The 15,282-nt window shown below is 33.3% G+C and overlaps 1 protein-coding gene across 1 annotated transcript in view; it reads right to left on the bottom strand.

The window, feature by feature from the left end:
- The window catches only part of Parp11 (poly(ADP-ribose) polymerase family member 11), a 58,578-nt gene that overhangs the window by 13,390 nt on the left and 29,906 nt on the right, over nt 1–15,282 (bottom strand). Inside the window, 5 exon segments of the mRNA XM_077798668.1 lie at nt 2,688–2,763; nt 3,217–3,244; nt 3,246–3,289; nt 5,784–5,904; nt 6,791–6,919. Coding sequence (XP_077654794.1) covers nt 2,688–2,763; nt 3,217–3,244; nt 3,246–3,289; nt 5,784–5,904; nt 6,791–6,919 — 398 coding nt within the window.

Here is a 15,282-nt window from a genome sequence, read left to right as displayed (position 1 = left end):
TTTCTAAAATTTCTTTAAAATGTAAGGAAGATTAGAGAAAAGGTATTTCTAAGGAAAAAAATTAAACTCCTGATGGAAAAAAAAAATCCCAAGCTCTTATTTATATTGCCTACTGAATAAAAGTGAAACTCTATCAGCCATTTATGTACGCCAAGATCTGAGTCAAATCTAAAATTCTCTTTCGTGATCCACATTAATTCGCTTACTGCAGTCAGAAATCTTTTTAAAACTAAAGTGTCCAAACCACTGGATGTGAGCAAAGAAAGATAGTGATGATGGGGTGTTTAATAGTAAAAGCTAACACTCCAATCCTCTCTGGCGATTGAAAATAGAAAAAATTTTAATGGAAAAAAATTAGTTTCAAATCTATCCTTAGTTTATTTTTTCAAACTCATTTTAATTTTAGGAAAAAAACAACATCATTAAAAATGACTGTGCATAAAGAAGAATGCAGTGGGAAGTGTCCCTCCAACTCCAGTCCTTGTTCTATCCAATTCTTTATTCTTGCTTACTCCAAGTAATTACTGTTTTTAATTGTTTGTTCTTTTGAATCTCTTTAGGTAAATATAAGCCAAACTATTCTTTCACACAAATGGCAGCATAAATAGCCTACATTTCTGCATCTTTTTATCCACTTAATCTGAGATCTTTCCATATCAACACAGAGAAAGTATTCTCATTCCCAGTGCCTACAACAGAGTTTGGCATATGGTAGACACTCAATAAATACTGGTTGAATAAATAAAAGCACTCTAAATATTTTTCAGATGCCCAGCATTCCACTGTATGAATGTGTGTGTGTGTGTGTGTGTGTGTGTGTGTGTGTGTGTGTGTGTGGTTTATTTATCTAGACTCCTATTGATGATACTCAGCTTGTCTTTCACTTTTTGCTACTGTATTAAGAACTCCACAAAGAAAAAGTTTGTCTATTTATCACTTTACATGTCCATTGGTCTATCTGAAGAATAACACTTTGAAATTAAATTTTTGGTCAAAGTATATATTTATTCATGATTTTGACAGATACTGTGCAAATGCCACCTTATTAACATTCTCACAAGAAATATGGAGAAAGCCTATTTTCCAAAAACCTCTCCAAAAAGGTGTGATATTAAGCTTTCAAATTTCTGTCAATCTGATAGTTTTTTTTTTAAGCCTGATATTGATTTGTATTTCTCTTTTGCAGCTGTGTGAATGTTCAAATTCTTCATCCATGTTGGTCTTAGAGAATTCTAAAATAACTCTAAATTAGTTCTTTCACTATAACAAGCAAAAATTTTTTCCTAAATGTCTAAGTATCTTTTAGCTAGTAAAAACAGACAAAATTTTATACCCCAAAGCCTGAATTAATTCCTTGTCAATAGGAGGTATAAATTATTTGCTTTGCCTGAAATAAATGTTTAATAGTCTTCAATGAACATTTCTATGTCAGCACCGGACCTTCATCACTCTATTTTTCCTCTTTAATTTACCCTCCCCTTTTATTATTATCTTGCATGCTGTCCTCCATTCTGTTTAATTCTCTCCCTCTCCTGCTGTTGTTATATTATTTGTACAGTGTGGATAGAACAGTATTTGACCCCAACTTGTGCTTCTTACCCCCATCAAAGGCATACCAGATAAAACACATCCAATAATATTTTCCATTATAATGTCTCATTTTTCTCCCAGATTACATGCTCTTTGAAGATAAGCAATTCCTTTTTGTATTCCTAGTACTAAAGAATGTGACCATGATGTAGGTGGAAGAAAAATATTCTCTATATTCCATAGATGTATTAGCACATTTATCATATAAATATCTGAATAACTTTTAAATCATAATGCAATTATAAGTCACAAATATTGAGAAACGAACTGATAGAAACTTAAAATATTTATTCCTTTGCCCTAATTCTTTCAATTTCTTTCTTTTGCTCAAATCTTTTAAAAAATTCTCCTTGGAGGAAGCAAACAGGTATTTTGTACAATTCACATGCTACTATTTTAGTTTTGTTTTGTTTCATTTTAAATTCTTTGAAAAAAAAGAATTTCAGTATTTGCTTAAGGAATCATTTAAAAAAAAAAAAAAGGAGACATGCTCCAAGGTTTTTCCCTTCAACTACATTCATATGAATAACAAATATTTAATCTGGCATGTACACCTCTTTTTTCAGACTATGTACAGCCAGAGAGAGCAAAAAGAAAATCTTCAGTGTAGATCCAGGGAGCTGTCCTGTTGCCCTGTTGTGCAAACATTTTCCTTAGGTCTCTTTTAATTGCTAAAGACTTGAAGTTACTTCTAAGAGTTGCCTAGTAGAAATCAGTGGAGATACAAAGTGGGCAATTACCCAGGACTTATGACTCAAATAAGTGGATGGTTCTGTTGAGAATATCTTTAGTTAAAATTCAAACTTACCAGTGTATTATTTTAAGGGTTTATTACAAAGGCCATAAGACATTTTGTAACTACTGTGCATACTATTCTCAAGAATTGAAAACAATAAATAAACAACAAAAGGGGGAAAGAATAGAAGAAATGAGGACAGAAGATGATTGGCTATTTTATCAACAAATGAGAGACTTAATATTTAAAAAGTCAATTTAATATATAAAAAGTCATTTATTGACTCACAAAACATTGTTAGTCTATGCGTTTCTCTATCAAATGGCAAAATACCCTTTCTGCCCCATTCTCTTTACAATACCTGAAAGCACTGATAGAAAAAGGAGCCCTTTTTATTAAGCGCTGCTTTCCAGTGGTGAGATTCATTTGCTTCATTTCTGTACACAAAGACAAAGATATTAGATAAGCCATAGAAACAAACTGTGCTATAAAATGTCACGAAGATTAGTAGTCACACTACATGATGACCAGGAATCATGGAGATATGGGAGCAGCTGACAAGCAGAGTATATTAAGATACTTTACCATGCATCTATACATCTTGTCATAAAGGTGCTCTTCAGGGGAGCACAGCTTCATAGCTTGACCTAAGCTCATACATAAAGATGCTAATTTTATACACTGCTCAGTATGCAGGGTCTATTCCTTTCTGTACTGCACTTAGGTTATACCGACAATAAAATACAAGAGTTCTAAGTTTAGGAAAGTTAAGAGTACTAGAAAAAGAAAGAAATTATCATATTAAACCTTCTGTTTGGCTTATTAAATGGAAAAATATACTTTGATTTATTTCTCCAAGAATTTTGGAAATGAGAAAAGAGATACATTACCATTATAAAACTTGCACAACTCACAGAATTTCAAAAATTTGTATATTTCTTGCCTTCTCTTTAAATTGTATACCTAAACCAAAAAAAATAGAAAACCTGGCGAGACCCAACACATACTTATATAACCAATTCTAGTGATAAAATATTAATCAATAACTAAACGTATCATTTTCTTCTTTCATCTATATTTCAGCCTTGGCAATATTTACCAGATCCATGTCTTCATTCCCACATAAGTCTTAATTCAAGATTCTAGCCAGGTTATCTTGTCTACTTGACAGCATTTCATTCCTAAACAAAGAGTTCACCCACCCAGGCAAGTGCTAGTGTAAAGTTTGTCCTGGCTTTCTGTATTCTCCTGGACTCGGCACATACTGTCATCATTACAGTTCAAGGGAAAAAGCAAGATCTTCTCAGCACATAGTGCAAAACCTGTGGTGCCATCTTCTTAAACCATCTCATTTTGAGTTTACTTTTCTCAGTTTATAGAGAGAAGCTGAGTTGACTAGTAGTACAATGGTTGGGGCTAATAACTTTGAAATAGTGTACGTTAAGTACTAATAACTATCTTTGAAGTATTATCACTACATAGAGGGTTGGGGAACTTGAGTTATTAGTATATGTAACTCAATTTGTTTGATAAAGATATTTACTTTTTGTGATACTGGAGATTGAACCCAGGGGTGTAACACTGAGCTATAACCTCAGCCCTTTTTATTTTTGCGACAGGATCTCACTGAATTGCCCGGGGTTGGCCTTAAATTTGAAATCTTCCTGCCTCAGTCTCCAAAGTTGCTGGGATTATAGATACGTACCATCACACCTGGCAAGATATTTTTTGATAAACTTAATTTTCTGACAGAAAGCTTTCAAAATATGTACTTTACTAGCAAATATTCTTTTAGGATCAATGTGGCTTGCTAAATTATCTACTGAATGCTTTAATAAACCTCATCCTCTTCATGAAGCCTGAAGCCTGTATATATCATTCTATTTTACTACTGCTTCAAAAAAAATGTCTAGAAATGTCTACCACACACTGTTTGCCTATACTGTAGCAGAAAGTCAAATGTCAGGATCCTCTAAAAAGCAGTTTATTTGCCTAATGTCACTAAAAAGAAGTTATGATTATTCAGGACTGGGAATCTAAGTTTTAACTCATGATAATGAAAAAAAAGCAAGAAAAACAATTTTGGTGAGGAAAGTAATTATTAGATATTTGTTTGCATCAACCTCTACCTGGACAAAACTCCTTCACCATTTCTAGGCATTGGCTCGTCCAAAGGAATTTCAAACGTTTTAGCACCCTATCTAACTACAGCACACTACTAACACAGTCAGAAAGATACTACTCCCAGAAATTGGGAAAGAAAAGATAGAAGACTAAGCTATACAGCAATCAAAATGTACTTTTGTTAAGAAAGCCTCCCCATCTAGGTCTTGTTTGCCTCTAAGCAGTAAAGAGTGGATATTAGGGCTGGGGTTGTGGCTCAGCGGTAGAGCGATCGCCTAGTACGTGCGAGGCCCTAGGATCGATCCTCAGCACCACATAAAAATATTGAGTTCAACTACAACTAAAAAATAAATATTTAAAAAAAGAGTGGATACCAACAACTTAAAATTTAAGGGACTTTCTAAAAATTATTGGTTCTTTTTAGTTATACATGACAGTAGAATCCTTTTTAACATAATTATAAAAGCACAGAATATATCTTATTCTAATTCAATATCCAGTACCTCATATTCTCCTTTCCTCCCCACTCCCTGCTCCCTTCCTGCTATTGATCTTTCCAACTCCAACAGGTTTTTCATGGTTTACCTAAAAACATGACCACAAATCATAGATGAAATAAAAAGCGTGGCAGATTTCCAGATTAGCTGGTTAATCTATGAAAGGACCAATGAAATCAGAAATGGCAGAAGGCAATTTCCATTAAAGAACTAGTTTTCTGGCCAAGACACCAAGAGAAGGGTCATTCAGCTAAACTTTGGACTTGAAACTATCATTAGCTAATTATGGCTTTCTCACTTAACATATGTTTGACCTTTAAAATTAAACAGTTCCTAACTGTTTCAAACTTATTTCTAGATAGATTGGATGATGAATAAAACAAGAGCTATTAGTGGTGGCATTTACCTGTAATCCTAACTATTCAGGAGGCTGAGGCAGGAGAATCACTTAAGCCCAGGGTTTGAGGCCAGCCTGGGCAACAACAAGACCTCCATCTCAAAAACAAACCAACAAACAAAAAAAAATTCCAAGATCTATAAAATACCTGATGTATTTTAGAAAACAAGTATGACATAAACTCAAAATATATGAAAATTTTCACATTTATATATATATAAATATATATGTATATAAACATGCCTTTATTAAAGGCAATGTTGCTCAAGAAGATTCAAGTCTTGAATATTTATGGGGCAATTTTCATGTGCCACAAAAAATATTTACTTCCCTATTTCACTGTTTGTAAATGTAACAACTAATCCTGATCTTCAGAGCTATAGATTACTCTATCAATATACTAAAAACATAACCATTAGGGAAAAAAAAAAAAACATACCTGCGAAGTCTATCTTGTAGCTGAATTTGGAAGTAGTAAAAGAAATGGAGCCACAAGGATTTGTTCTGAAGCTCTTTTCGATATCTTCACTACTAACTGAACATTGAATGTTGGTATCCGGCTTTAAGATAAATCAGAAAGTTTCATTTATCAGTTGTTCATATTAGGGGTTGGCCAGAGAAGTGATACTAAGGTCATAGCAAAGGAAAATGGAAGAATGGGGGAAACTTACTAACCATCTGTTCTATCTCCCAACACACAGGGAAGATCTCAACTAAATCCTCATACTGAAAATGGTTTAAAGATGTCCAGCAAAGAAACAACAACAGGTTATGGTCCCCTTCAACACCTGGGTAAATGTTCCTTTTTACAAATTATTACACTCTTCACAAATTATTCTAATAATTACACTAACTGTACTTTCTAAGTGGTTCAAATTTTTAATCTTTAACTTTAAACAGCTTGGTGAGGAAACACACACACACACACACACACACACACAGGCTTGAAAACAGGTTCAAATCTCAGTTTAACTCCTCTGTGACTCTAGACACATTGTGTTAACTTTTCTGAGTTTCACTTTTTTTGACTAGAAGACAAGAGTTTTAATATCTGCTTTAGAGTTGTAATGAGCATAAGAGAAAAAAATATGTGTACAGCACCTAACATAATACTGGCATACAAAAGGTGTCTAATGTAAACTTGCTCTGCCCCCTCTCTCTCTCTGTCTACCAAGTCAAACTTGGAGCTGGCTCAGATGTCGGATCTCATGCAACTCTAGTAACACTGACACTCTGAACATACTGTAAACATACTGTTTCTTCTAAATAAATTATTGTGAAAACCTGGGGGAAGAAAAGGAAAAGAACTGGAAGAACTATTATTTAAGCTATTTGATTTCCTTAGGGTTTCTTTCAAGTTTTGCATTCATACTCATTTATACATCAGCAAGATGATGCTATAAGTGAATCAAACCCCTTCTGCTAAAATTCAAAGATGGGAGATACCTGAAACATATGCCACTTCCCACATTCTGCCAGGTAAAACCAGCCCCACTGGGTATCTGATGTGTCCATGTCATCCATTTCACTATCCGTCGTTTTGGATAAGAATTCTTCCGCTTTGTGAAACATCTCCTGAAAAGCCAGGAAGAAGTAAAGAAAGAAATAATTCTTAAAGAAATAATTAATAAACAATGTCCTTTTGTATGGATCATTTTACTTAAAAGAATGGTATTTCAATGTCTTTCCCAGAGTGGTACTTTAAAATAGCATTCTATCTTGCATATTGGCTCTGAAGAAAAGCATTTTAAAATGTTGTATATTATTACTTAACAAATCAGACAAATAATCCTCATGTGAGGTGAGATATAGCAGGGTTCACTGAACCCTTTAAATAAGCCACATCAACATCTATGAGCACCTCAGGTTTTCAGTATAGCCCCAAAGTATTTTTTTTTTTTTTTGGATTCAGCATTCATCATTTTATTGGCATAGGAGGTGCTTAACAGTTTTTCATCTTAAGGAATGCAATCAAAACTTTTTTAAAGTTACCTCAAACAGACCTGTAAACACTAAATTTGATAGTAAAGATTTCAGAAAAATCATTTTTCACTAATAATTCTAATCAGACTACAGTTTTTATTTAATTGGAAAAAACTGATGTTATTGGACTTTTCTACATCATACTATTATATAGTATAGAGCCTTTTCCCTTTGAGGGTATTTTTATTTCTACTTGTCCAGTTATAAATGACAAAGAAATGTTATTTCTGTCATATATTTTCATTACATTTTATGACATTGCTAAAATTGCATTTTTAATATTTATTTTTAGTTGTACTTGGACATAATACCTTTATTTTATTAATATTTATTTATTTATTTATTTATTTAATGTGGTGCTGAGGATCCAACCCAAGCCTCACACAGGCGATTGCTCTACCGCTGAGCCACAACCCCAGCTCCCACCCACCCCCAATCCCCAACGGCTTTTTATAGGTTGGAAAATCTTAGAGGAAAAGTTGCAAAATTTCATCCAAAGGTCCAAAGCCCCTAAGTGCCTGATTTGTTAAACATTTTTTTTTATATGTTCATGTGTCTGGTCAAAAGGATCCAGACCATCACAACTACTTAAGACCTAATCCGTCTGATTTTTGTTTTAAACACTCATGATTTCATCTAATGGCATGGAAAGGTGTTTCTAAGATATGGTGTTAGCAATGGAGTATTACTCTGCATTAAGAAACGACAAAATCATAGAATTTGGAGGGAAATGGATGGCATTGGAGCAGATTATGCTAAGTGAAGCTAGCCAATCCTTAAAAAACAAATGCCAAATGACTTCATTGATATAAGGGGAATAACTAAGGACAGGGTAGGGACGAAGAGCTAGAGAAGAAGATTAACATTAAACAGGGATGAGAGGTGGGAGGGAAAGGGAGAGAGAAGGGAAATTGCATGAAAATGGAAGTTGATCCTCAGGGTTATACAAAATTACATATAAGAGGAAAGGAGGGGTAAGAGAAGAATAATACAAGTGGAAGAAATGATTTACAGTAGAGGGGGTAGAGAGAGAAGAGGGGAGGGGAGGGGAGGGGAGGGGGGATAGTAGAGAATAGGATAGACAGCTGAATACATCAGACACTAGAATGGCAATATGTAAAACAATGGAAGTGTAACTGATGTGATACAGCAATTTGTATACGGGGTAAAAATGGGAGTTCATAACCCACTTGAATCAAACTGTGAAATATGATATATTAAGAACTGTGTAATGTTTTGAACTACCAACAATAAAAAAAACAGTGAAATCTAAAAAAAAAAAAATAAGATATGGTGTTGGATACAAAAGAAGGTTATAAAACTCAGAAATATTATGATCTAATTTTAATTAAAAAATGTCTTTATTTAACCACATGAAGTCATGCATATATATGTATGTGTATGTGCACACATACATAAATATAACTTGTCCTAGTTTATTCTAAGTGTTAAGATGATGATGATGTGATAACAGTTAACTCTTACATTGTTCTTACTATTTGCCAAGAACTGTGAAGATAATACCTCATTTAGACCTAATAACAATCAAAGCAGAGAATTCATACCATAGGAAAATTAAGATTCAAACTGAGGCAGTCTGGCTCCAGGGTCAGACCACCATGGTTTGACCATTACCATGGTTAACCACCATGTAATACTGCCTTATACTTCATTATAAATGATTTTATAATGTTAACCATACCAATTAACTCATGTACACATTATTATAAAAGTTTTATTAAATATTCTTGGGTAGATATTTTGATGAAGAAGAAATTACTAGAAAGGGGACAAAGAGGCTGGTCAAAAAAGCTTAAATTATCTGGAATTCAGCTTTCTATCCTCATTTTATGAAAATTTATAAATTATTTAAATTTGCAAACTAAAACAGGAATGCATTCCCTTTTTAAAAATCAAAAAAATCAAAATAAAGACTTATTTGAACACCAACTCCACTCCTGGTACATTACTTTTCTTCTTCAGGCTTACCAAATGATATCAATTTACTATGTATTTTTCATATCGGTGTGAGGGCTTTTTGTATGATCACAGATACATATGCAAACATATATAGTTATTACTGATTTGTTAAAAATTTGTTTTCCCAGATCTTGAATTTTTTCTATAAATATATACTACAGGATAAACTAAAAAATGTTCATCCTGTTTCTTGGAGCTGTGCAATCCAGGGTAAGTTTCCATTATTTGTCTAGGCCACAGTTTCCTCTTTACAAAATATAAAATTCAAGGCTCCTTCCTCATTAGGTGTTGTTAGAACAATAATGATAATGTAGTAAAGTACCAATACAGTACCTGAGCTCAGTGAAGGGGGCTCGTTAATTTTGATTTTTTATTCATGTTTGGAAACTCTCTCCAAGGAATGCTTTCTGATTATTTCCTGGTTTTTATTCCTTCATGTTTTAAAGTTGATTGGCTGCTAGGAAACGAAAAACAGAAGACCCTAGGATCAAGAGCTTCAGGTTTAGAACTCACTATTTACCTTAAATATTTTAACCAAGAAATAAAGACAATGATTTAAAGTTTAAGCTCAACTATACAGTTAACTACTTTTATGATTTTTTTTTCCAGTGATAGGGTTAGAACTCAGGAATTCTAGCACGCTAGGCAAGTGCTCCACTACTGAGCTACTCTCTCAGTTTACAATTCCTGGTTCTTCCTTCTATTTCATTCCTTCTATGGCCATTTCATCATGAGAGAAGGAGAAAAGTGAGAGTGACCTAAATTTAGTTTTTCTTCTGAAAGTAATCAGAAAATTTGGAAAGATGAGCTTTAAGCTAATAGTTAACATAAATATTTGGCTTAAGAGTTCCATCTTTTCTCTATTAAAAAAGGGAATGAAAAATAGGAAATTATCCTTTATATGGTATACGATATAATATCAGTGTTCTGGTACATACATTATACTTATGATCTCACCTTAGCCCAGGTTACAACTGGAAGTGTTTTAACAAGTTATGTGCAATAGTGCATGCCTATAGTTCCAAATATTCAAGAAGCAGGAGGATAACTTAAGACCATGAGTTTGAGGCCAGCCTGGGCAACATAGTAAAACTTCTTCTCACACAAACAAAATAAGTAAATAAATATATAAAAAAGAATGAGTTTGAACAAAGGCCTTTCTGAACCTCCTGTTAGCCAGGCCAGGTATCTTATATTTATCTCTACTGTAGAACAATGTACCTATAAACAGGTACCATAATATCAAACATTTGTAAAGCACTTTTCATAAAATTCTTTGTCAATTTATACTATTTCTTTCCTCCACAACCCAATCTTCAAGAGAAGTTATTATTTTCCAATTAAAGTCAAGAAAGAAAGTAAATTGAAGAGTAATATAATTATTTTGTCTATAATCACAAATAGCAGTACCAAGAAGATTAAAGAAACACCCAAGGCTTCCTAAACACTGCTTCTTTCCTATGTTAACAAGCCTTTTTCAAAGACTGATAGATACTTTTTCTCTCTTCTGCCAAACTTATTTTAATTGCTTAGCTTCACAGATAGACTGGTTCCCCCCGCCAAAAAAAAAAATTCATTTCATAATATAAAACCTTATAATTTTCTTCAGTAAGTTTTCTCTCCAAATGAATGGCTATTTTGTAAAATTAGATTCAAAGAGAAATTCAGGTTTATTTAATAAATGTTAAATAATGTAACCATAATGTAATAATGGCTCTAGTTAGAAAATATTTATAGGTAACAAAAAGAACATGTGCAAGTTATCAGTCATAGAGTAGGCATCGAATAAATGTTAAATGAATGAGTTACTTCAGTTACAGTATCATATTCTGCCTGATTTCCCTGCTTTTAATTGGAAGGTATTGACACTTTCTGTACGGCAGCTGTGAAGAAAAGAAAAAAAAAAAAGCTAATATAAATTGGCAAAGCATTTTCAGATACAAGGGGTATGCTGGTAGAATCTGTCTATAATGCTATCTATTCTAAGAAGAAACTTTATTTATAAAACCTGGAAACAACCAGTCAGAATCATCGAATTGAAAAACTATGTGGAAAATTAGCTTAAAGTCAAAATGCTGGTTTGTATAAGAAAAATAATGCTGCTTTCCTGACGGACTAAAAGTTTCTGAAGAGATTTTGACAACTAAATTTAACTTATTCTGAGAGCATACACAGACTACCTTGAAGAAATCATAATTGGTACTAAAAAGAGACCTTGTCCCTATGTAAATAAAGATCCAAAATCTGATATTAAAAGATGAAAAATGGGGTGGAATTCCCAGAATAACAAAGTAAGGAGTGCTATGGACCCCCTCTCCAGCAAATCTATTTTTAACTGGTGAAAATTATTTTGAAAAACAAACATTTGGACTCTCTGGAATTGTCCTAAGGACATGTAACAAATGGAGAAACATCCATTCAAAAAAACTGGCTCAATCTCAGAACAGGTGAATACCTGTGGCATCTGAGTTATGTATGATCTGAACCACTACTTCATTCCACCAGCTCTATTACCTCTGGCATATGTAATTCCTCTCCCTCCACCTCCCCTACTGTGGAGGTATATTTTCTAAAATATTCAATTTTCAAAAAAAAAATTAGGAGACATACAAAAAGAAAAAAAACCAATGAAAATATGACAATAAGCTGAGGTAAAAGTAGCTAGAAGCTGCCCAGATGGTGGACTTAGCAAAAACTTTAAAGAAGTTATCACAAATATGTTCAAAGGATTAAGTAAAACCATGCTTCAAGGATTAAGGGAAATGAATGATATCAATGTTTGAGCATATAGAGAATATCAATAAAGAGAAATAAATTATTAAAGAAATTCTGGAGACCAAAGGCTGAATATTTTATCTGATATGCAGGGATGCTAATTCACAATAAGGAGGGGGGGTCGGAAGAATAGAGATACTTTGGATTAGACAGAGGGGAGTGAAAGAAGGGGAGGGAAAATGGGGAGAGGAATGATAGTAGAATAAATTGGACATTATTACCCTATGTGCACATATGATTACACAACTGTTATGACTCTATATCATATACAACCAGAGGAATGAGAAGCTTATACTCCATTTATGTATTCTACTGTCAGGTATAAGTAATCAGAACAAAAACTAACTAAATAAAAAAAAATTTTAAAAATTATGGAGTTGAGAAATACAATAGCCAATATAAAAATGTCACCAAAGAGGCTCAATATTAGATTGGAGCTCTCAAAAGGAGGCGGCACACTTAAAAGAGATCAATAGGTACTATGTCACATATATACAGTTATGTATTTCTTAATGACATTCTGAGAAAGTCATTAAGTGATTTTGTAGCTGTGCAAACATCTAGATAGTATAGGTCAGTCACTTGATGTGGCCTCTTGATGCAATTAAGAAAGACACTAAACATGAGATATTTGAGGTTGCTGCTGGTGTAATGGGGAATACTGCTTTATAGTTAACTCTTTTTATAAGTAGGAGTACACTCTAAAATAATGATAAAACTATTGATAGTAAATAAATAAAACAGAAATGTAGTCACTTATCAATTATTATGTACTCTACATAATTTTATTGCTATACTTTTGTATTACTGCCCAAGTGAAGCAGGTTTGTTTATACCAGCATTACAACAAACACATGAGTGATGTTTTTATGCTATCATGTTATAATGGTTATAAGTGGGTGACAGGAACTTTCAGATCCATTATAATCTTATGGGTTCACTGTCATCTTTGTGGTCCACTGTTGACTAAAAATCATTATACCACACAAGACTGTAATATATACAGAAGTAACAGCATTAAAAAGGGAGAGAAGGAATGGAAGTATTATGAGTACAATTCCTAGATTTTACTTAAAGTCAGTGTAAGTCTAAAGAATATTCCAATAAGTTAGGATGAAGATTTTAAGTCCTAGAGTAACCACTAAGAAAATGCTTCCAAATATTACTTTCAAGTTAATAAAAAGAAATCAAAATGTTACACCAGAATACATCTACTGAATATAAAAAGGAAATAAAGGAGAAATGGAGGAACAAATGACATAAAAATATGAAAAACCAAAAGCAAAATGGCACAAGTAATTAATAATATAACGTGGAAATAAACAATAGAATTAAATGTGAGTGAATTAAACAATCTAATTCAAAGACAGAGTTCAGGTACATTTTTTTTAAAAGATTCAACTAAAAGCCATCTCCAGGAATACACTTTAGATCCAAAGATACAAATAGGTAGAAAATGTGGAAAGTCTATACACCACGTAAACACCAATCATAAAAGAACTACAGTGTCAGTACTGAAGTCAGATAAAATAAATTCTAAAAGAGTTACTAGAAATAAATAGTGATATCATAAAAGTGTCAATCCACCATAAATATATAACAATTATAAACAGATATATACCTAACAACAGAGAAACAAAACAAGTAAAACTAAAAACTGACAGAATTAAAGGAAGAAATAAACAATCTGTAAATCACAGTTGTATTATAAAGCCAACAGGAGCTCCCAGGAAAAATGACCTGGATCTTTTCCCCTACAGGCTTCATGACTTTGCATTAAATAATGTCATTTCAGCTGGACAGTGTCGCAAGAGCCTATAGTTCTAGCTCTCGGGTGGCTGAGGCAGGGGGCATCATTTGAATATAGGAGTTCAAGACCCAAGAAGAGCCTGTGCAATCTGGCAAGACTCGGTCTTGAAAAAAAAACAAAAAGTTACTTCTGATACACCAAGAACTTGAGGAAAAGAATTCATTTAGATACTATGTGTTAAAACTAATGACAAGCTCTTGCCTTGGCTTCCTACTCTTGAGAGGCTTCTTGAAAAGTCTGAGATTCTAATCTAAGATTTATTAAAAGTTCCAGTAAAGCAAATTTCAGAAGCGCCTCATAGTCAATCATTTCTTGCTGTACTTTATGAAAGTAAATCTCCCATAATGAGACTAAACTTATTTTACAAATTGATCTTTCTGTGGTTATCTCTGGTAAAATTGGATTAAGGGTCTGGAGAAAGGAAAATTATGTTTCATTGTATTTGTTACTATTTTCTAGTCCTGCATTTTTAATCATGATTTTCTTTCAATTTGGGTTGTATAGTGATTTCTTTCCTAGCTATAAAACTAATATGTCAAATTTTTCTTCAGATTTTCTGACTTGGATTCATTGAAATTAAAACTGCTTCTCCTAAAGCCCTATAAGTTGAGGCTGATAATAAATCTAGACTCCAGAGAAATCACTACAAACTGCATCCAGGAAAATCTCCCCTACTTCCACCACCTTGTACCACTGCAATTGAAGATGCTTCAAACTGAAAATCAAAAAATCTTTTTAGCTGACTGCCTTTCAGACTCAACCAGTTTACAGACAGCTCTAATTATTATTTTGTTTTTCTTCTGTTTCCATAAATATACCTCTTATTAAAACCATGTTTGTTTAATTTTGAGGGACTCCTACCTTTCCCTCCAAAACAGGTTGAAGACTCCCAAACCTGGTTTTCACTGGATAGAAAAACTAGGTAAAAGATTATCAAGATTAGGAGACTTGGGGAAAAAAAGCCCCTATAAACCAATTAGATGTACAGACATATATGGAATACTACACATGTAATAGGGGTTCACTTGATGCTTTGACTAAATCTCTCATGGCTTTGAAATTTACATGTTTTTTCTTCTTGTTCCCAACTTTCTTCTCCCTGATCTTCTCTCTGATCTTCTTTGTCCTAATCTTCTCCTTCCTAAATCTCTCCTCTCTAATCTCATTTTCTCTGAATCACCTCTATAAAAGCCCTCTGTTCCTGCTGATGGGCAGGATCACAGCCTTTGGGACAGGAGTTCCCTGTGTTTCTCTTTGCTAGCAAAGCAATAAACCTTCGTTTTCCTTTTCTCAAAACCATGTCCTCATCGTTTATGTAGTTGCATGATTATTGGTGGAGGATTCATGGTGCTGGTGAACTTGTGAGGGCCAACTGCAGGAGTGTTAGGAG

The sequence above is a fragment of the Urocitellus parryii genome, chromosome 5 (genome assembly GCF_045843805.1).
Source record: "Urocitellus parryii isolate mUroPar1 chromosome 5, mUroPar1.hap1, whole genome shotgun sequence".
Taxonomy (NCBI): Eukaryota; Metazoa; Chordata; class Mammalia; order Rodentia; family Sciuridae; genus Urocitellus; species Urocitellus parryii.
Note: the sequence above shows the minus strand (reverse complement) of the source record. Positions and strands in the feature narration are given on the sequence as shown.